The sequence below is a fragment of the Trachypithecus francoisi genome, unplaced genomic scaffold (assembly GCF_009764315.1).
Source record: "Trachypithecus francoisi isolate TF-2019V2 unplaced genomic scaffold, Tfra_2.0 Lachesis_group17, whole genome shotgun sequence".
Classification (NCBI taxonomy): domain Eukaryota; kingdom Metazoa; phylum Chordata; class Mammalia; order Primates; family Cercopithecidae; genus Trachypithecus; species Trachypithecus francoisi.
In genome coordinates this window covers 41065287-41084636 of record NW_022681462.1, presented here as the reverse complement: position 1 = coordinate 41084636, position 19350 = coordinate 41065287, and the positions used below count along the sequence as shown (strand labels likewise).

The window sequence follows — 19350 nt, the reverse complement described above, 5'->3', positions numbered from 1 at the left end:
GAGTCCCATTTCAGAAGGTGACAACCCTCACACCAACAACTGCACATACTTTCTTACAGGGTTGGATGCCTATAACACGCCTGCACGGCGGGACAGCAAACTGCTGATTACCCGCACACACTCAGATGCACGCTTGCACACATGCTCACACACGCTTACACGCACACTCACACTTGCCTTCAGACGCACATGGGTCCAGGCAGGGTGCTGGCTTGGCCTGACCCACTTCCTCCATCCTTTCTGCAGCTGCAGGGAGTGCTCTGCCCTCCTCTGCTGGGTTTCCACCCACACCGTCCTTGAGTCTTGGATTCTGAGGGGCTGGTGGGCTGATGCCAACATCCTCCTGTCTCTCCCCAGGATTTTTGTCAACTGCAGCCTGGCACTGGGGAAGATTCGTTGTTTTGGCTTCGACATGGACTACACTCTGGCTGGTAGAGAGGGCTGGAACAGAGTGTGTTGGAAGTGGAGGCAGCAGGGGTTGGGCAGCCAGGCACCAACCCCCTGACTCTGTCCGGGCCTCTGCAGCCTACAAGTCCCCAGCCTATGAGGCCCTGGCCTTCCAGCTGCTGCTGGAGCTCCTAGTGTGCATTGGATACCCACGAGATCCTGTGCTACACCTACGACCCCACCTTCCCCGCCAAGTGTGTGACTCAGGACAGGTGGGAGGCCACCGGGCCTTGGTACTCCCACTCACAGTCCCCCCGACCCCCATCCACAGGGGGCTGTTGTTCAATGTGCTCTATGGGAACCTGCTGAAGGTGGATGCCCAAGGGAACGTGCTGCTGGGTGCCCATGGCTTCACCTTCCTCTCAGAGTAAGGGACAAAGGGTGCCGGGAGGGCGGCAGGCCAGGAGGGGAGGACTGCTCACCGTGGGGGAGGACAGAGGGAGGGAGGGAGGAAGGACACAGGCCCACAGGGGAGGCTCAGCACAGAAGGGTGGGTGGGGGTTGGAAGGGATGGCCAGAGCCTGGACAGCCCTCCAGGAGGCAGTGGGGAGGGGGCATTGGCTGCCCCCAGCCTACCTCCTTCTCAGGGCAGAGATCTGGAGCTTCTACCCCAACAAGTTCATTCAGAGGGATGACCTGCAGCGCTTCCACATCCTCAACACGCTCTTCAGCCTGCCTGGTGGGTGGAGGGTTGGGGGCACGGGAGGTGGTCCCGAGGTCCGGAGCTGAGGGTTCCAAGTCTGGCCTGGTGGGGAACTGCCTGGCTCCCTGGCCTGACGACTGACCGGCCTGTCTGCCCCAGAAACCTACCTCTATGCCTGCCTGGTGGACTTCTTTTCCGGCTGCTCCCATTACACCAAGTTCATCTCATGCCCTGTCCAGCCCTGGGTTGACCAGTAGGACACAGTCACTGCTCAGGGACCAAACCCCAAAGTGGGGTCCCCCCAAGGGTTCCCTGAGGGGCTGGAAGGGTTCCAGAAGGCTCAGTGGGAAGGCCTTTACTGCAAGGTGGCCCCCAACCCTGTCACCGGTGCTGCCCCCAAGGGATGACCCTTAGCCCTGGGTGATGCCCCTCCCAGGATGGCTGGGACCTAAGACCAGTGAAGGCCTCAGTGTGGCTGGTGGGGTCACTCTGGTGTGGGACTCAGGGTTGGAGGTCGTGTCAGGACCCCTTATTGACCTCCCCTCTCCCCTCTTGGCCTGCCCCAGCTGTGACACCAGTTATCAGCATGGGAACCTCTTCATGTCCTTCTGAAGCCTCTTCCAGGATGTGACTGATGCCATGAATAATGTCCACCAGTCGGTGAGTGAGTGGTCCACGACCCCCGGACCCCTGACCTGCCTGCTCTTGGTTCTCCTGGGCAGCCTTCAGGCCTCCAGTCCCCGTAGACTTTCCATCCTCTTCCCACCGAGGACTGAGGTCTGGTCTGGGCTTCCCAGAGCCACCCACTCTCCTCATCTTGTACACAGACATGTGGGTGGGTACACAAACACACACACACACACACAGAGACACACACGGCCCTTTGATCCCTCCTGCAGGGCTGTCTCAAGGAGAAGACCCTGGAGGACTTCGAGAAATATGTGGAGAAGGATGTGAGTGGCCATAGACCCAGGGCCACGGCCATCACCCCTGAAGCAGCAGGGCTGCCCCCCGCAACCCTTCCCTGGCTTTCTTTGATGTTTAGGCTGAGCTCTGCTCCCCAGGTGCTGGGGGTCTTTTTACGGGGCCTGGTGCCTACCTGCCTGGGCTGGGGTGGGCTCCCAGAAGGCTGAGACCTGAGGAGGGGATCCCAGGGCGGCTCTGGGAGTCCCACCCCTGCAAGTCCCTCTATCTCTGCTCCAGCCACGCCTCCCCATCCTGCTGGGGAAGATGAAGGAGGCTGGCAAAGTGTTTCTGGCCACCAACAGCAGCTACAACTACACCGATGTGAGTATGTGTATGGAGGGGTGGGCCCTCGGTCTCCTTTCTGGCCCCAGGAGACACGGAGGCATCGCAAGCAACAGGGGGGTGTAGGGGGGTGGGGAGCAAAGACCCTCTTACCCCCACCACTGGGCTGGTCTCCTGGGCTCCATTTCTTGGCCTTTCAAGGCCTCAGGGGAATGAGCAACTTTCTCACCATCTTGCTCCTGTGGCCACCAGTGTGCCAGGGGGATGGTGGGTGAGGGCAGAGGCAGGTGGTGGCCCAAGTTTGGTGCCCTGACCCTGCTTTGTCCTTGCCAGGCCATCACCACCTACCTGTTCAGCATCAGTGAGGAGAGTGTTGGAGTGTTGTGCGCATGGCTGGGGTGGGCTGTGCAAAGGGCCAGGGCGCCAGGCTGCTCCACAATGCTGAGGGTCTCTCCCACGTCCAGCCTTCCTTTGAGGAAGACCTGAGTGTGTGAGTGGTCATTTCTCATGAGTGGAAGCTCCCCAGTGGGTGGGAGGCTGGTGATCTCAGCCAGGCCATGGGAGGAGCCTTTGGGGGGGATAGGAGGCAGTCAGCTATGTGGGGAGGGGCGGCAGAAAATGGGTGAGATGAGGGCATGGCAGGTCAAAGGGAGGGGTGCTGGGAGTGACAGGGCCTGGTCATTGGGAATGACCAGGTGTCACTGGGCAGGCAGCAGGGCCCTAACTTGGTAGCCATGCTGGTGCCACCTGTCCCTGGGTCTCTGTGCTGTGAGGAGATCTGGAGGCTGGCCTGAGGGTGCACATGATGTTCGACACCCAACTCCATAAGTTCCTTTTGAGCACTTTCTAGTGCCCAGCTTGGCTGGGGACGCTGGGCAGCGAGACCTGGTTCCCAGGGGCTGGAGAGGTCTCATCCAGCTGGGAGGTTCGTGGGGAGAGGGCAGGCTGTGGTGGGTGACCGGCTGTGGCAAGGTCAGATTTACCAGGCTGTGCGTGTGCGGCCCGTGTGCACCCCCAACAGGCTGAAGCCTCGGTCAGGCCCTGGAGGTCCTACTTTGACCTGATAGTGGTGGACATGCAGAAACCCCGCTTCTTTGCAGAGGGGGTGGTCCTGAGGCAGGTCAACACGGTAATGGCAGGTGCAGAGGTCAGTCGACCTGCACCCCTGGACCATGGTTGGGGAGGGCAGCCTGCCTGCCCCTTAGACTTGACCTGCTTTTGTGGCTGGCAGCTCTGCTGGCTTGTCTGTCCCTGGAGGCAGGGAACCTGAGGCCTCCTTCAGCGCCCTCTGCTGCCTCCTTTCTCCCACACCCCCATGATTACCTCTGCCACTCCTAGCTCCCTGCGACCCTCTCTAGCTAGAGACCAAAGATGTGGTTCTCCTGGCTCCAGGGCACCCCTCTGCCCCTCCAGGACTCAGGAAAGCTCTGCGTGGGCACCTACACAGGGTCGCACCAGCACTGTGCTGTCTACTCTGGAGGTACCAGCTCCCACCATGCCCCATCACTCCTTGGGAACCCTCCCTCCCTCAACTAAGAATACAGGCCCCTCACCTGACCCAAGTCACCTGCCCCAAGGCAGGAAGGGCAAACAGGTGTCTGTCCTCCCTTGGTGGGGCAGGCTCATCGGACATGGTGTGCGAGCTGCTTGGGGTTCGGGGGAAGGACATCCTGTATATTGGGGACCACATTTTTGGGGACATTCTGAAGTCCAAGAAGCGGCAGGGCTGGCGGACTTGCCTGGTGCTTTCTGAGTCCTGGGAGCTGGACATCTGGGCCTGGGAGAAGGGTGAGCTGTTGGTGTCGGGAACAGTTAGAGGGGTACTGGCCACCTGTGGAGAGGCCCCAGCACTGCCTTCTCCTTTTTCCCGTGGGAGGTTAGTAGTTGTGACCAGGAATCCTGGCCGCTCTGTTTTTTCTGGGGGAGGAAACAGACAAGGAAACAGAGACCCAGGGAGGCTAAGCGGCCTGCCCCAAGTCACACAGCCAGTAGGGGCAAAGCTGAGAGTCAAATCCACATCTCCTGACCCAAGACTCCTGTGGTGTTTCCGCAGGCGTCACCTTCCTCCTGCACCTGACCCCACCCTCCCCACCCACCCCGAGGAGGTTCAGTGAGTGGAAGGTACACACCCTCCATCCAGGAATGACTTGAAGTCATCCTCCAGGACAGGGAGTAGTGTGAGCCCACGCAATTTGGGGTTTGTCCTGAGAGCTGAGGCTTTGAGTCATTGCTGTGTGACCTCAGTAAAGTCGCCTGACTCCCTCACCTGTCCCATGGGGCCTATGGGGCCTATGCTGTCCTTGCTTCAGTCTGGGCAGAGTCTCACCACATGTAAGGGCCCAGGGATGTTATGTACACAGTTAGGGGAGTGCAAGTCCTCGGCTGGGCCATGGCAGACACAGGCAGGCAGGGCCAGTGGGTGACACGGGCCGTCACTCACCCCCATTGACCCCTTGCGGCTTTTCAGAGAGGTTGGAGGAGCTGAAGAGGCCGGACACACACCTGGCAGACATATACCAGTGAGACCCTGGCCTTTCTGGGGGTGGGATGGGACGGGGAGAGGGATGGAGGGGCAGTGGCTCACATCCTTTCCTGGCAGCGAGGTTGTCAGAACAACAAGATGTGTTTCAGGCTAAGCTTCCGTAGCAAACTGGATGTGGGGACCCCTCTCACCCCCTTGGGACTGCTCACACTCTGTGACCTCTAGGCCTTTCTTCCGAACCCGTCCAGCACTCAAGGACTTGCCCTCGCTCGTGTACACACACCCAGCCCGGCACCCCCACTGGATGTCCGCACGGTGTCCCCCCACCTGACCCCTGCTGGGGTCTAAGGAGACTGTCCTGGCACTCGGAGGCTCTGTGTCTCCCCTGGGTCACCTGGCTATTTTTGTACCAGGCACATGGATGAGAGCAGTTGTGAGCTGCAAGTCATCAACTTTACCGAGAGAGAGATCCAGGTGAGAGCTGGGTGGTGAGGGAGGAAAGGACAGGCCCAGTGGGGGTGGAGCTGGGTTCGCTTCTGACTGCTTGCCTGCCTGCTTTGTCCTTGGTGCCAAAGGCCCAGTTACCCGATTCTCCTCAACCGCGCCTGGGTGCCACCTGCCTTGTCAGCCAGCGCCCTCTGCTGGCCCACATTCCAAAGGGCAGTCCCGCAGTCCTCGCCAATCACCCTGCCTAGGAAGTGCCTGCGTGCTGGCTGGGCCTTTATTGACCCACTAGCCAGTTCTGATAGGAAATGCGATTTAGGGCCAGTGAGCTCAGGGTCCTGGGGAAAGAGAAGAAAAGACAGTGTTCCCTCGTGGCATTACTGACTGGCCACCAAAAAGCTGGAGGTGCCCATGGGCCGGCCAGATGGAGGGAATCAGGTCACTAGGTCATCCCAAGCGCAGCTGCAGCCGATCACAAAGGGTCTTTGCAGAGTCTTTTACAAAGCACAGCCGTTTAATCTTCCCCACAGCCTTAAGAGGTGGACGGAGCTGGCATTGTCACCTTTATGTTACAGAGGAGGAAACTGAGGCTCAGAGAGGGGTCATCCTGGGAGTAAATGTTGGGACCATTCTCTAGGCTCTAAAAGCAGACAAGGAAACAGGGCCTGGTGGCAGGGTGGGGCCTGCCAGGAGAGTAGGAGCGGGGCTGGGGGTGTCGCTATTGCCAAGTCCTCTGTTGGACTCAGAAGGTAAATTAAGCTGTGGGTTTAGTCCTGGGTGGTCCATCTCCAGGACCAGGCAGGTAACTGTGATGGAAAGCCGGAGTGGGGCCTGTGGCAAAGTGGGGAGCTGCCCCACCTCCAAAAGCCACGTGTGCAGCCTGTGGGTCTACAGCATGCTGCTCCTTCCTTACAGAGGGGCATAGGCCTCAATGTCCCCCGGTGAGAGGCCCAGAGAGGCCAGGGTTGCCCAGAAAGGGAGTAGGCGAGGGCAGGCCTAGGTGGGCTGGGATTTCAATTCAGTGTGTTGCCCCTCTGGCCAGAGGGTCACCCGGGAGCTGGACCTGTGCTATAGCACCGTGGGCAGCCTGTTCCGCTGCGGTTTCTGCCAGACACTCTTCTCCAGCCGGCTGATGCGCTACGCTGACCTCTACACTGCCACCTGCCTCAACTTCCTGTACTACCCGCTCAGCTCACTGTTTCGGGCGGCCCCGGAGTTGGTAGGTCCCTGTGGAATCTTCATGGCTGTCTCTGAACGTCTGTCCTAGAAGGACCCACTGGTCCCTAGCCTTGCTAGGAGCTTGCAAGGTCACCAGCCCCAATCTCCCACCTTCAGACTCAGTGGGGTCACAGCCTTGCAGATAACTGTCCATGTCTTAACAGATGCGTGGGAAGAGTTAGGTTTATACAGATAAGTTGCCTCAGCAGGGATATTCTTCCTTGTGCCCAACCTTAACTTCTGCTTTAGATTGAGACCACAATATCTCATCATTTTCTTGGTAGAAAAGATACCAGTTGCAAGGAGGAAGGCACAGAACTCCTATCCTCAGTAAACAAACAGTGGCTTCCAAGGGGGTGGAGGAGGCAGCCGATGATACAGTAAATACTCTGGCTGGTTTTCTTCTGGGAGACCGGAGGATGCTTCTGGGTTAAGAACAGGGTGGCACTGGGCAAGGGTTAGCAGGAGTCATGAGACTGGCCAGTGCAGGGCTTCCCTGGCACCTGCACGTGTCAGTCCTCCCAAGTTGGTATCATCATTTCCATTTGATAAGATGTAGAGCCTGCAGTTTAGGATCTGGACCTGAAGCTAGACCTTTGAGGCTCCCTGCTGCTTGCTTTCCCTGCTGCCCTTGGCTGCCCTCCAGATGTTTGAGAGGAGAAAAACCATTTATTGAGTGTCTGCTGTGTTTCCTGCACTGGGCTGGGTGCTTTTCATCGATTCTGCTTAATACTCAATATAACTCAGCAAAGTAGGTTTTATCTTCCTCATTTTGTCATTGACGAGGAAGCACAGAGAATCTAAGTGACTTGCTGTCACAAAGCTCATGGACCACACAGCTGGGATGTGAGCCTGTCAAGCTCCAAGGGTCACACTCTGTCCCCTGCACTGTGCTGCCACACGCTTGGGGGAACTGGCTTTCACCGGGCGGCCTCATCTCATCTCTGGGCTCTTAGATGGGCTGGACCGGACCGGAGAGCTCCCATGGGCAAAGCTGGGGGTCCAGGCATAGCCATCTGTGCTGGGAGATATTATTGTTAAAGTAGAGACCAGACAGGTGAAGAACACACTGGCTCCCCCTCCCCAAAAGTGACAAGGCAAAACATTTAAAGAAATTTGACCTTGTCAATCTTCCTGGTTTGGGATTTTTTTTTTTTTTTTTTTTTTGAGACCGAATCTCGCTCTGTTGCCCAGGCTGGAGTGCAGTTGTGCAATCTCTGCTCAATGCAACTTCCACCCCCTGGGTTCAAGCAATTATTGTGCCTCAGCCTCCCAAGCAGCTGGGATTACAGGCATGCACCACCATGCCCGGCTAATTTTTACGTTTTTATAGAGACAGGATTTCACCATGTTGCCCAGGCTGGTCTTGAACCCCTGGGCTCAAGCAATACACTTGCCTCGGCCTCCCAAAGTGCTGGGATTACATGCGTGAGCCACCGCGCCTGGCCTTGGCCTGGGACTTTTGAGGAAGTGAAATCTGGCTACCAGAACCTTCATGGCCCTGCTGACCTTCCGAGGCGCCTTCCTTCGCAGCAACATTGTTGGGCAGGAAGCTGGCAGCTGTGGGCAGGGGAGCCTGTGCATAGCTGAGGAATCCTGGAAGGCCTGGAGTGCTCCACCTCCACCTGCATTGATCCCTACAGATGCCACATGAGTCAGTCGTGGAGCAAGAACAGGCCAGTCTGGACCCTGCCTCCTGCCTCCTCTCCTGCAGCCAGAGGGTGAGTGGCTGTGGCCGAGGAGCTCTGTGGCCACAGAGGGCTTGGGGTCCCATGGGCTAGAGCAGTGGTTCCCAGTGGGGTTGTATCAACCCCAGGGCGCATGAGGCAATTGATGGGGGGGGCTTGTGGGCTTGTTTCCGTCTGCAAGCATAGTCGTTCCTGATGATTTATGTAAAAATACATATTATTTTATTGTAAAATGCTTTTCTTTTTATTTCTCCTTTTTATAGTTAGGGTATTATGTTGATATTTTAAATTATAGAGATGATAATTGTATCGATGAATTTCAATTCAGGATGGAAAAGTAGAAGTTAAATATTTGTTTTTAAAATGGGATATTGGGGCCAGGTGTGGTGTTTCACGCCTATAATCCCAGCACTTTGGGAGACTGAGGCAGGCGGATTGCCTGAGGGGCAGAAGGTCGAGACCAGCCTGGCCAACATGGTGAAAACCTGTCTGTACTAAAAATACAAAAATTAGCTGGGCATGGTGGTGGGAGCTTGTAGTCCCAGCTACCTGGGAGGCTGAGGCAGGAGAATCACTTGAACCTAGGAGGCGGAGGTTGCGGTGAGCTGAGATCGCACCACTGCACTCCAGCCTGGGCAACAGGACAAGACTGTCTCAAAAAAAAAAAAAGCGGCGTTGGATCCAAAAGGGCGACAGGTTCTGCTCAGCAGTGCTTTGTGCACTGTTGGGCCCTGCACCCCTACAGACTGCTGTTGGCCAATCCATACACATCATTGCCTCCAGGGAAGGTTGCAGGACGTGCCCTCTGCCACACCGAGGCTTCCTCCCCAGACACGCTTTGTTAACATCAATGACTAGCAGCTCTAGCTTCAGATGCCTTTGACACTTTATGCGGCCTGACCCGCCTCTGAGCTGAGACAGGAGTGGATGCCTGGGTTCCTCATTGGGTTCTGTACCCCTAAAACCCTGCATAAAGGTTCTTGTTCCTCCCTTGGCTTTCTGGGGGCTCACATTAAAAGATGTGAATCCCATAGGTCCCCTTTGGCTGTGTTGTACCAGGCACAGCGTTCATTCTTTCAACCAGTGTTTACTGAGCAGCTCCCGTGTGCCGAGCAGCTTAGAAAACAAAGTGTAAGTTACTTCATTCCTGCCCAGGAGAAGCTCAAAATTCATGCGTGTTCACAGGCTTTAATCAGTGGTTGGCAACTATTTTTCTATCCTAGCCCAGCAGAGAGATGGACACACTCCTGTCAGCGACAGTGGCTTGCTGGGGAAGCCTGTGGTTTGATCCCTCTACATCCTCACCCCATCAGGATCCAGCCTAGGGCATTTTGACACATTATCTACCCCTGGTTGGGAGTCACTGTGTGAGCGGGGGAAGAAAACATCCATAGTCACTTTCTGTGTTTCTTATAAGGGTGAGGGCAAAGAGAGAAACAAGGACCAAGAAAGTTACATCGAGGCTGACGGGGTCCCAGACATGGGCCAGCATCACGGGTCATCTTCCACTTGAGATATTTTTCAGATAACAGAAGTATAGAAGAAGGAAAAAGCAACTGTATTGAAATCTCCTAAATGTAGCAGATTTGGAGCCTGCAAACACTTCTTTTAGGGAGGAAGGAGTATTGCTCTTAACGTTACTACAAGCCATCCCCGGCAGTCTTTGAGATGTTTGGAAATGTGTGCACAAGTGAAATTATTTTACCTACTTCTCTTGAACGCATGATGTCTCATATCCAATTTTATTTCTAAACATGTCTTTTAAAAAATAGTTATTTCTGTGCACTTCTGATTCTGTTCCTAGTATGAACAATAAAACCTGATTGGCTCTATACCTAACTGCTTTTTCATCTGGGTCACTACGAAAGATGTTAAATGAGATAGCCCAAATGTCTTTGAGTTTGTATATACGCATTAAAACACATAAAAAGTCATACTCATGATTTTAAAACTTCACTCGAGTGTGTTAGAAGCTTCTCTGTGGTATTAAAGCGCTGAAGCATCATTGTTTTGATGTCACTGATTTCAATTTACTCCTACAGTTCACTTTTTGTCTGTTAGTGGTATCATCTGGCATTCTATGGAGACCTAGGTTGAATCTGTATGTTTGAAATGACAAAGTGAACCCTTGAAGGAACAGGTCTGAGGATACACTTCATTAGCTTCATTTTCTGTGGATAAACAATGGCAACACTTGGATACCTGAGGATAAATAAGGGACAACGGGCCATGGAATCGGATAGTTTACTTTTTTTTTTGAGACAGAGTCTCCTTCTGTCGCCCAGGCTGGAGTGCAGTGGCACGATCTCAGCTCCACCTCCTGGGTTCAAGCAATTCTTCTGCCTCAACCTCTGAGTAGCTGGGATTACAGGCACACTCCACCACACCTGGCTAATTTTTGTATTTTTAGTAGAGACGGGGTTTCACCATGTTGGCCAGGCTGGTCTCAAACTCCTGACCTCAAGTGATTCGCCTGCCTCGGCCTCTCAATGTGTAGGATTACAGGCGTGAGCCACCGAGTCCGGCATCTTTTTTTTTTTTAAACATCTTCTTTGCATTTCGGAAGCTTCCAGGTTTGACACTGCTAAGGCCTTTTCTTCCTTTCCCTGGATTGACTTTCAGGTCCCAGAGCCTGCAGGGGCAGGTTCTCCAGGTAGATACCACGTCTCATTGGTCTGTGTCTTCAAACACTTGATTCTTACTCAAGGGCTAAAGGATAGTATTTATCAGAAAAACTGCTCAGACCCTAGAGCCCATAATTTTCCAGAAAGGTCCTGAAATATAGTGTAGTAGCTAATACTACAAAAATCAGATCTTCGAATTCCTACCCAGGGTAAAGAGGATACAGAAAAGGACTGAGGGATAAACAATCTGGCAGAAATGCCTTAGGGGATCCTAGCGAGGGAGAGGAGAGAGGGAGGGGCAGGGGCAGGAGAGAGTTGGCCAAAGGGCCTTTCCCGTGCTTTTCCTATGCCTGGCCCATTCCCTGCCTCTTCTCCCTGTTACATCTGCTCTCCCCTCAGCTAACCTCCCTGACTAGACCAGTTTCTCTTTAGTCCCTCGCTCATAGGCCCCTATTTCTCAGGCCTTGGAGTCTTGCATTTGTGGTTCTTAGATTAACATGTGTCCCCACTAGACTCTCAGCTTCAAAAGGTAATGTCCTTTTGGCTCACTGTTGTGTCTCTGGCATCTACAGCATTTTATTGAATAACACGTCACCCAGTTTATTATTACTCTTGTAGAACTGCAGGGAAAGGGGCGAGGCAAAGAATATGAGACAAGAGAAAGTGGAGAAAGGACATAAGGCTTTGGATTAGAACGCTGCTTCTAAACTCTCAGGAATGTGTCTCGCTAGGAGGTAGAACAGATACTTCTATTTGGGTAGTTTTTTTTTTTTTTAACCTGATGTCACCTCTGCACTCCTGTTTTATCTATACCTTAGAGACAGAAGCACACCATTGCTTCCAAGACTGTGTGCAGACACTGACATTCATCTCCCATTTCTGGAAGAATTTTTAGCTGGGCATGTGGCCATCTGATACACATTTCCCTGCTTCTTTAGATGGGTGGGGACATGTGACCAAGTTCTGGCCCCTAAATTCTGGACAGAAGTAATGGTCCAACTTCCAATCTGTGACCTTAGGAGGGGTGTGCCTTCCCCTTCCTCTCTTCCCCCTTCCAGCTGGCTGGAGAGCGAAGTTGGTTGGGAGCCTTCTTTGGCCACATGGACGAGGCTGCCTCCAAGGGATGGTGGAGTCACAAGACAGACATAGTCTGGACTTGGCATTAGATTAGCATTGGGCTGTCACTTGGATGGCTGATGTGAGAGAGACGCATTTCCATTTGGGACTAGTGACAGCAGCTGAATTGACATCTCATTCTGGCATCGTCTTGAGCAGTCAGGAAATGAAGAGAACAGAAGCAGCATCTCTGGGGTAGTGAACTAGTGGTAAAAATGTGATCATTTATTTGTAGAATGACAGTACTTTGGCTGTCACAGTGATTCCTGCTTGGTAAACTGGGAACAGTTCAATAATTTATCTTGCTCAGATGTGTTGTTTCCTTATCATCACCCTAGTCCTCATTTCCTTACTTTAAATAGAGATAGGAGTTAAAAGTTCTGGACCTGAAGCCAGACAGCCCTGATTTTGAAATTGCAGGACTGACATTTATTAACTACTCTGTTTCCATAATCATGTCATAAAGCTATTGTAAGGGTATAGTGAGATAACAGACACGGAGCTTGGCCAGAGTAAGCACTAAATAAGGGTTTTCTATGCTATTATAAGAGAGAGGAGAGAGAGAGAGAGAAAGAGAGAGAGAGAGGAGAGAGGAGAGAGAGAGAGAGAGAGAGAGAGAGAGAGAGAGAGAGAGAGAGAGAGAGTGTGTACATTAGTCAGGATTTTTTCTTTAGCAACTGAAGGAAACCTAATGAAATTGGTTTGAGAAAAAAGAGAATTTATTGGCTCATATAACTAAAAACTCCAGGGTTAGCCCAGCTCCAGGCATAGCATTAACCAGGGAGTCAAATCAGACACTGGACATAGCTTGCTCTCTCCAACTCTCAAGTTTATTCCGTGTTGGTACTATTCTCTGGCAGGTTTTGTCCATGGGGTTATAAGATGGCTGTCCCCAAACTCCAGATTTCTCTTTTCAGCTACTCTACCAGGAAGTATCTAATGAAAGTCTGGGAAATGATGCCTCACTGGTTGTGAGACACTACCCCATCCTCCAATCAATGCCACTGGCCAGGGAAATGCCCAGTTTGGCTTTGCCAGGCCTGGGTCACATGCTTATACTGGGGTTGAGCCCATTCTTCTTAAACCACGTAGATTGTCAGCAGGAAAGAGGTGGTAGTAGGGAAACTGGGGTGCTTTTTTTGTGAGACAGTCTTGTTCTGTCACCTAGGCTGGTATGCAGTGGTGTGATCTTGGCTCACTGCCCCTTTGTTTCCCGGGTTCAAGTGATTCTGCTGCCTCAGCCTCCCAGATAGCTGGGACTACAGGCGCACCCTACCACACCTGGCTAATTTTTGTATTTTTAGTAAAGACAGGGTTTCACTACGTTGGCCAGGCTGGTCTTGAACTCTTGGCCTCAAGTGATCTGCTCACCTCAGTCTCCCAAAGTGCTAGGTGTGAGCCACCACACCCAGTTTGGGGTGCTTTTATTAGAAGGGGGAGTTCCAGCAGGCAAGAACTTTCTTTTTTTTTTTTTTTGAGACTGAGTCTTGCTCTGTCATCCAGGCTGGGATGCCGTGGCACGATCTTGGCTCACTGCAACCTCCGTCTCCCAGGTTCAAGCAGTTCTGCCTCAGCCTCCTGAACAGCTGGGATTACAGGCACGACCACCACACTTGGCTAACGCTTGTATTTTTAGTAGATGGGTTGGCCAGGCTGGTCTCAAACTCCTGACGTCAGATGATTCACCCGCCTCGACTTCCCAAAAGTGCTGGGATTACAGGCATGAGGTACCATGCCCAGCCTCAGGAACAGTATTTTATAGTATGTAAAAGACTCAGTCGAGTGCCTGGCATAGTGAGCACTAATAAATGTGAACCATCATGCTTCTCCTCTGTCTTCTGGTTCATGGTCATTCTGCACAGAGCTACCATACATAATCCCCCCACCTTTCTTTCTTTAAAACTTGCTTTACACTCACCTCCTCTAAAAAGCCATCCCTGAACAACGTTAGGCTTATTTCTGCAAAGGCCCGTATTTCCACTACAATTCCCTATCAATCTCCTTCCCAAATTACAGGCCCACCTTCTTTCCTTTCCACTCTCCCTCTTTCTTGCTCCCTATGTCTAGGAGCAGCTATTTACTAAACAAGAGGGTTACTGATTATCTACAAAGAGCCCCAGAATTAGGGTGTAGTTTTCTGCAGCTGCTGTACCATCCACAATCATTTCCACATCCTTTTGTGTCTGGAAGACTCTATAGTCTGACGAGGCTGTTCAAAACCTCCAATTTGCCATTTTGAAACTTATACATTATTCGACACCAACAGTTCAACCTACACTGTTATTGTTGGTACCCAGGGTAATACTGTGAGACATCCTGCAAGCAACTAGCAATACAGAAAATAAAACTGCTCTTTTGAGAACTAATCTTTAATCTCAAGACAATGGTTGTGAGGAGAGCGACATAAAACCACCATAAAGAGACAACTGACTCCTAGGCCTGGGGTCAGGGGAGGGATTTAGGTGGCAAAGATGGACCATTCTAGAAGCCAGAAAAAAAGTAAGCGCACAAGCAATGGATGGCAGTGCAGGATCAATCATGAGAACCTGGTCAACGGACTTAGGACAGCGTCTGAGATCTGAGGCAAGAATATTCCTAACACAGGACTCGCTTCAGACTCTCTAAGCCTGGTGATTTTCAATATTTGATTCCTCTAAGCCCCATGTTCAGACTCTGTGATCTCTAAGCAGCCCTCTGAGCATTATTTGGCTTCACAGGTAAAGTTAACTCTAATTCCTGCATTTTGGTGACAATTTTATTTTATTAGGTATATTTAAGATTTACAACATGATGTTATGGGATACACATAGATAATAAAATGGTTGCTATAGTGAAGCAGATTAACATAATCATCTCACAGTTTTTCACGTGATAAGAGCAGCTAAAATCTACTTACTTAACAAAAATCCTAATACAATTGTATTAACTTTAGCCCTATCTCTAGGCTTGTTCGTCTTATCTGCTATTTTGTGTCCTTGGCCTACATCTCCCCATTTCCTCTTCTCCAATCTATGGTAAGCACTGTTTGTGTACTTGAGCTCCTTTTTTAAAAAAAATTAAATATTCCACATGTGATATCATGCAGTATTTCTCCTTGTGTCTGGCTTATTTCACTTAGCATGTTCTCCAGGTCCATCTATGTTGTGGCAAACAGCAAGAACTCCCTCTTTTCCAAGGATGAATACTATTACATGGCATGCATATGCCATATTTTCTTTTATTTATTTGTCCATTGATGGGCATTTAGGTTGTTTCCACATCTTGGCTATTGAGAATAACACTGCCACAAACATGGGAGTGTAGATATCTTTATGAGGTGACGATTGAATCTTTTTGTTTTTGAGACGGTGTCTTGCCCTGTAACGCAGGCTGGAGTGTAGTGATGTGATTTTGGCTCACTGCAACCTCCACCTCCTGAGTTCAAGTGATTCTCCTGCCTCAGCATCCTGAGTAGCTGAGATTACAGGTGCCCGTCACCACGCCCGGCTAATTTTTGTATTTTTAGTAGAGACAGGGCTTCACCATGTTGGTCAAGTTGGTCTCGATCTCCTGATCTCAGGTGATTCACCCACCCCAAAGCGCTGGGATTACAGGCACGAGTCACCGCACCCGGCCGGTGATTTCATCTTGTTTGGGTACATACCTACTGGAAGAGGGTCACGTAACAGTTCTATTTTTGATTTCTTTAGGGGCCTCCATACTGTTTTCCATAACGGCTGCACCAATCTACATGCCCACCAACAGTGTACTAGGGTTCTCTTTTCTCCACAATCTCATCAACATTTATCTCATGTCTTGTTAATAAGTCATTCTTATAGAGTGAGGTGATAGGTCACAGTGGTTTTAATTTACATTATTCTTAAAATTAATGATGCTGAACTCCTTTTCATATCTATACCTATTGGCCATTTTTTATGTCTTCTTTGGAGAAATGTCTGTTCAGGTCCTTTGCCCATTTTTAATTATCTGTTTTTCTACAATTGAGTTGTAAAAGTCTATCTCTTATTGAAAGTCTGCTAGTATTACAGGTTTACAGCTCAGTTTTTTTTAGCTTTATTATAAATCTGACTTTCAGAAATAGATCTGTGTCCCTTAAAAAAATCTAGTTCCTGGATGAGGCTCATAGACCTTTGATCAAAGTCCATTCTCCTTGGTAATGAATGTTCCTTGTGAGGTTTCTTGGGACAGCCAACTGGTGTATCCTTAGACAAACTCCTAATTTTCTATGCAAAGCCATTATCACAGTTTTCTAAAATAAATAAGATAAACAAGCAGGAACTAATAGAAATTTAATGTTGTTTTAAGGTAATACTTAAATATGAAGAAAGCTAAAATTTAAAATGTGTTGGCTAGGTTTTTCTACACATTATATTTACATAATGACTAAGGTAAAACCTTTCCACAAATAAGTTGCCCAGGAGGAAGAAAAAGCAACCTACAACAGTCTCTGGGGCTTGCACTGCCTTCTCAGGCCAGCTATCCCCTAGCTGAGCAAAGAACTGAAGTGAAGAAGCCAGTGTCCACTCCCCACCCCTCTCCCCTGCCCCCCTTTTGTTACTTGAAGTGTTTGAGTAACAAATGCAAAACTAGATTTGGATATAAAAGCTAGATGGCCATGCCCATTCAGGATTGTGTTTCATCTGAGACCTGGCACAGGAAAAACAAGAATTATCTCTCATTTACAAGGATACTGTGATGGAAGTCAAAGATCACACATAAATTTATGATCTCTGAGCAAAGGCACAGCTAGCATAAGCTCATCTGTAAAATGAGGGGTTTTGACTTGGCCATCTGTCAAGGTCCATTCAGCCTGTCAAGCTAGCGTCAAAGTTCAGATCTTCCACGATGAAAGGACTTGCCCTCTGCTAAGGTGGATGTAGAAAGAAAAGTCCCATTATATTGTGGGACCAACCTTCTGATATAAAAAACTATGTTGGGATTAAAGTAGATCAATAAAGTATAAATTTTTATCATAGTTGTAGGGTATTCAAAAGTTTGAAATTTATGTATACTGTAAGACTGGCAAACTACAGTCTTAAACACATAAAGCAAAGATTTTCCCATAGGGAGATAAAATTTGAGACTAAGCCCAGTGAATTACTTAAGTCCTGAGAGTCCATAATCTGCATCCACGATGCCTCTCTATTACACACTTTTTTCCAGGTCACTTGGACAAGAATACTTCTTGTCTTATGGAGGTTCTGAAACACCTTTTTAAAAAAAAGCATCAAGAAATTAAGATTCAGGGGTTTGAAACCCCAATGTTACAGGCAAAGCCTCATTTCTACGGAATATAAAACATTTTGTTTCTTCCATTTCTAACAGTTCATCAAGAGAAGCCACTACCAAATCGTGTTCCTGCAGCATTTCCGGGTAGCGGGACACTGCTCGCTCAATCCTCGACGAACGCCGTACAGGAGTGATAAGTTTCATGTCTTGCACTTCTGGCATCCCATTTATTCTGAGAGACAGCAAGAGATGCATTAAAAACCTTATCATTTAAAACAAGTCTCTTTATTATTTTTTGTTTCTTATTCCATAACAAAAACAGGGAAGACATTTTAACATAGGGCGATGCAAGAGATATGTCTAGAGCAGCTTTCATCTGAAGATGGCTTTTTCCAGGAGTTCAAGACCAGCCTGGGCAACTTGGTAAGACACTATCTCTACCAAAAAATATAAAAATTAGCTGGGCATGGTGGCACATGCCTGTAATCCCAGCTACTCAGGAGGGTGAAGTGGGAGGATTGCTTGAGCCCAGAAGGTCAAGATTGCAGTGAGCTATGATCACACCATTGTATTTCGGTCTGGGCAACATGGCAAGACCCCAGTCTCAAAAAAAAGGCTTTTCCCTGATTTCCAGAATGTATTGGGTGGTGTCCATCTGTTCTTGGATGGTGTAAGCATAAGGATTTATTGAATTAAGTATGAAGTGTGGCTTTTATTTGAATAATAAAATATTTTGCAAATATTTGGCAGTTGGTGTTTATTTATTCTATAAGTTTTCAAAACAGGTGACAGGTTTTAAGGAAATGGGGCCTAATATCAAATTTGGTTGAATTAATGAATTCCAAGATTCTTTCTAGCTTTTTTTTTTTAAAGACAGGGTCACTCTGTTGCCCAGGCTAGAGTCCAGTGGTGCAATCACAGCTCATTGCAGCCTCAACCTCCTAGGATCAAGGGATCTGCCCACCTCAGCCTTTCAAGCAAGTGGGAGCACAGACACGTGCCAGCATGCCTGGCTAATTTTTATTTTTCAAAGAGTTGGGGTCTCCGTGTGCTGCCCAGGGCAGTCTTGAACTCCTAGGCTCAAGCAATCCTCCTGCTTGGCCTACCAAAGTGACAGGATTACAGGTGTGAGCCACCATGCCCAGCTCTTTTTCCTGTAGTGGGAAAATGGTGTGTCTCAGAGAGTTTAGGATTGGAAGAGGCTCAGCTGTGCTTTCCAGGAAACTAAAACACAGAACTGTTGTCTTGGTGCCCTTGTATGGAATTCTTTCCAGATCATGATCAGAGAAGAGTGGTGCTACACTCACATTTTAGAAAATGACACTGACGCCCTGACATGACTCCTTAAATTACTATGGATTCTGCCTTAAATCTATACTTGTTACAAAATAAAACGCTTCTGACTTTATGAGCAGTCTCTGACTAGTACATACTCCACTGTTCTCCCTGTTCTTAGAGGGGTATTCACTGTCCCTTTCTTCCCACAGCTACAGAGTTTGCTCCTGCTTGGGACTTTGTGCCCCATCTTATCGCCCCAACCCTACTCAACTGTGTCAGGACTTGCAGGAAAGGCAGATAGGATCTGCAAGTGCAGGACAAATGAGAGTGAAAAGGTAGGAGAGACCTTAGGAGGGCAGGGGTGAATGCATTCTAATACCCCTCCTGACTCTGGTAGTACTTTCCTCACTGCAGGTCAGGTCTCATTAGGGTGGTGAAAGGGGGATGGTGTGTGCAAAGAAAAGACACAGACCTTCCTGTCAATGGTTCCAACCTCCCCTCATTCTCAGTTCTTTCCTGAATGCCAAAGATGGATTAAGCCATTTGAACCTCATATGAAGCAGAAGTATCTATAAGGTGCTGTTACTCTAGATCTATGAAGGAAAAACTGAGACTTGGACTAGAATTAAGTCTGTGAGAAGATGGCCGAATAGGAATAGCTCCAGTCTCCAACTCCCAGCGCGAGCGACACAGAAGACCGGTGATTTCTACATTTTCAACTGAGGTACTGGGGTCATCTCTCTAGGGAGTGCCGGACAATCGGTGCTGGTCAGCTGCTGCAGCCTGACCAGCGAGAGCTGAAGCAGGGCGAGGCATCGCCTCACCTGGAAGCGCAAGGGGGAAGGAAATCCGTTTTCCTAGCCAGGGGAACTGAGACACACAACACCTGGAAAATCGGGTAACTCCCACCCCAATACTGCGCTTTAAGGAAAC

At 49.9% G+C, this 19350-nt stretch overlaps 2 protein-coding genes across 4 annotated transcripts in view; one reads left to right on the top strand and one right to left on the bottom strand.

Moving 5' to 3' along the window:
• The first annotated feature begins 1382 nt into the window (after window positions 1–1382).
• On the top strand, window positions 1383–17370 carry NT5DC4 (5'-nucleotidase domain containing 4). Of its 2 annotated transcripts, XM_033175441.1 has the most exons (9): window positions 1383–1750; window positions 1990–2043; window positions 2294–2377; window positions 2672–3818; window positions 3959–4126; window positions 4806–4857; window positions 5234–5294; window positions 8126–8203; window positions 9588–10174. In XM_033175441.1, the coding sequence occupies exons 4-9, from the start codon at window positions 3710–3712 to the stop codon at window positions 9681–9683; spliced, it is 564 nt and encodes a 187-aa protein (XP_033031332.1). In that variant the 5' UTR covers window positions 1383–1750; window positions 1990–2043; window positions 2294–2377; window positions 2672–3709; the 3' UTR covers window positions 9684–10174. The 2 variants fall into 2 exon arrangements, 1 of the variants encoding a protein (XP_033031332.1); XR_004428245.1 differs by lacking the exons at window positions 1383–1750; window positions 1990–2043; window positions 2294–2377; ... (3 more) ...; window positions 5234–5294; window positions 9588–10174 and adding an exon at window positions 17236–17370 and having other exon boundaries at window positions 7870–8203.
• CKAP2L (cytoskeleton associated protein 2 like) overlaps window positions 14652–19350 on the bottom strand; it is a 35125-nt gene continuing 30426 nt past the window's right edge. Inside the window, exon 9 of one of the 2 annotated variants that reach the window (XM_033175436.1) lies at window positions 14652–17371. In XM_033175436.1, coding sequence (XP_033031327.1) covers window positions 17146–17371 — 226 coding nt within the window. In that variant the 3' untranslated portion in view covers window positions 14652–17145. The remainder of the gene's footprint in view (window positions 17372–19350) is intronic. The other variant, XM_033175437.1, reaches the window with a different exon arrangement.

Coding starts and splice junctions, on each gene's coding strand:
- NT5DC4 (XM_033175441.1), top strand. CDS start 3,710: ATGTGGTTCTCCTGGCTCCAGGGCACCCCTCTGCCCCTCCAGGACTCA. Junction 3,819..3,958: donor CTGTGCTGTCTACTCTGGAG/GTACCAGCTCCC, acceptor TTGGTGGGGCAG/GCTCATCGGACATGGTGTGC. Junction 4,127..4,805: donor CATCTGGGCCTGGGAGAAGG/GTGAGCTGTTGG, acceptor GCGGCTTTTCAG/AGAGGTTGGAGGAGCTGAAG.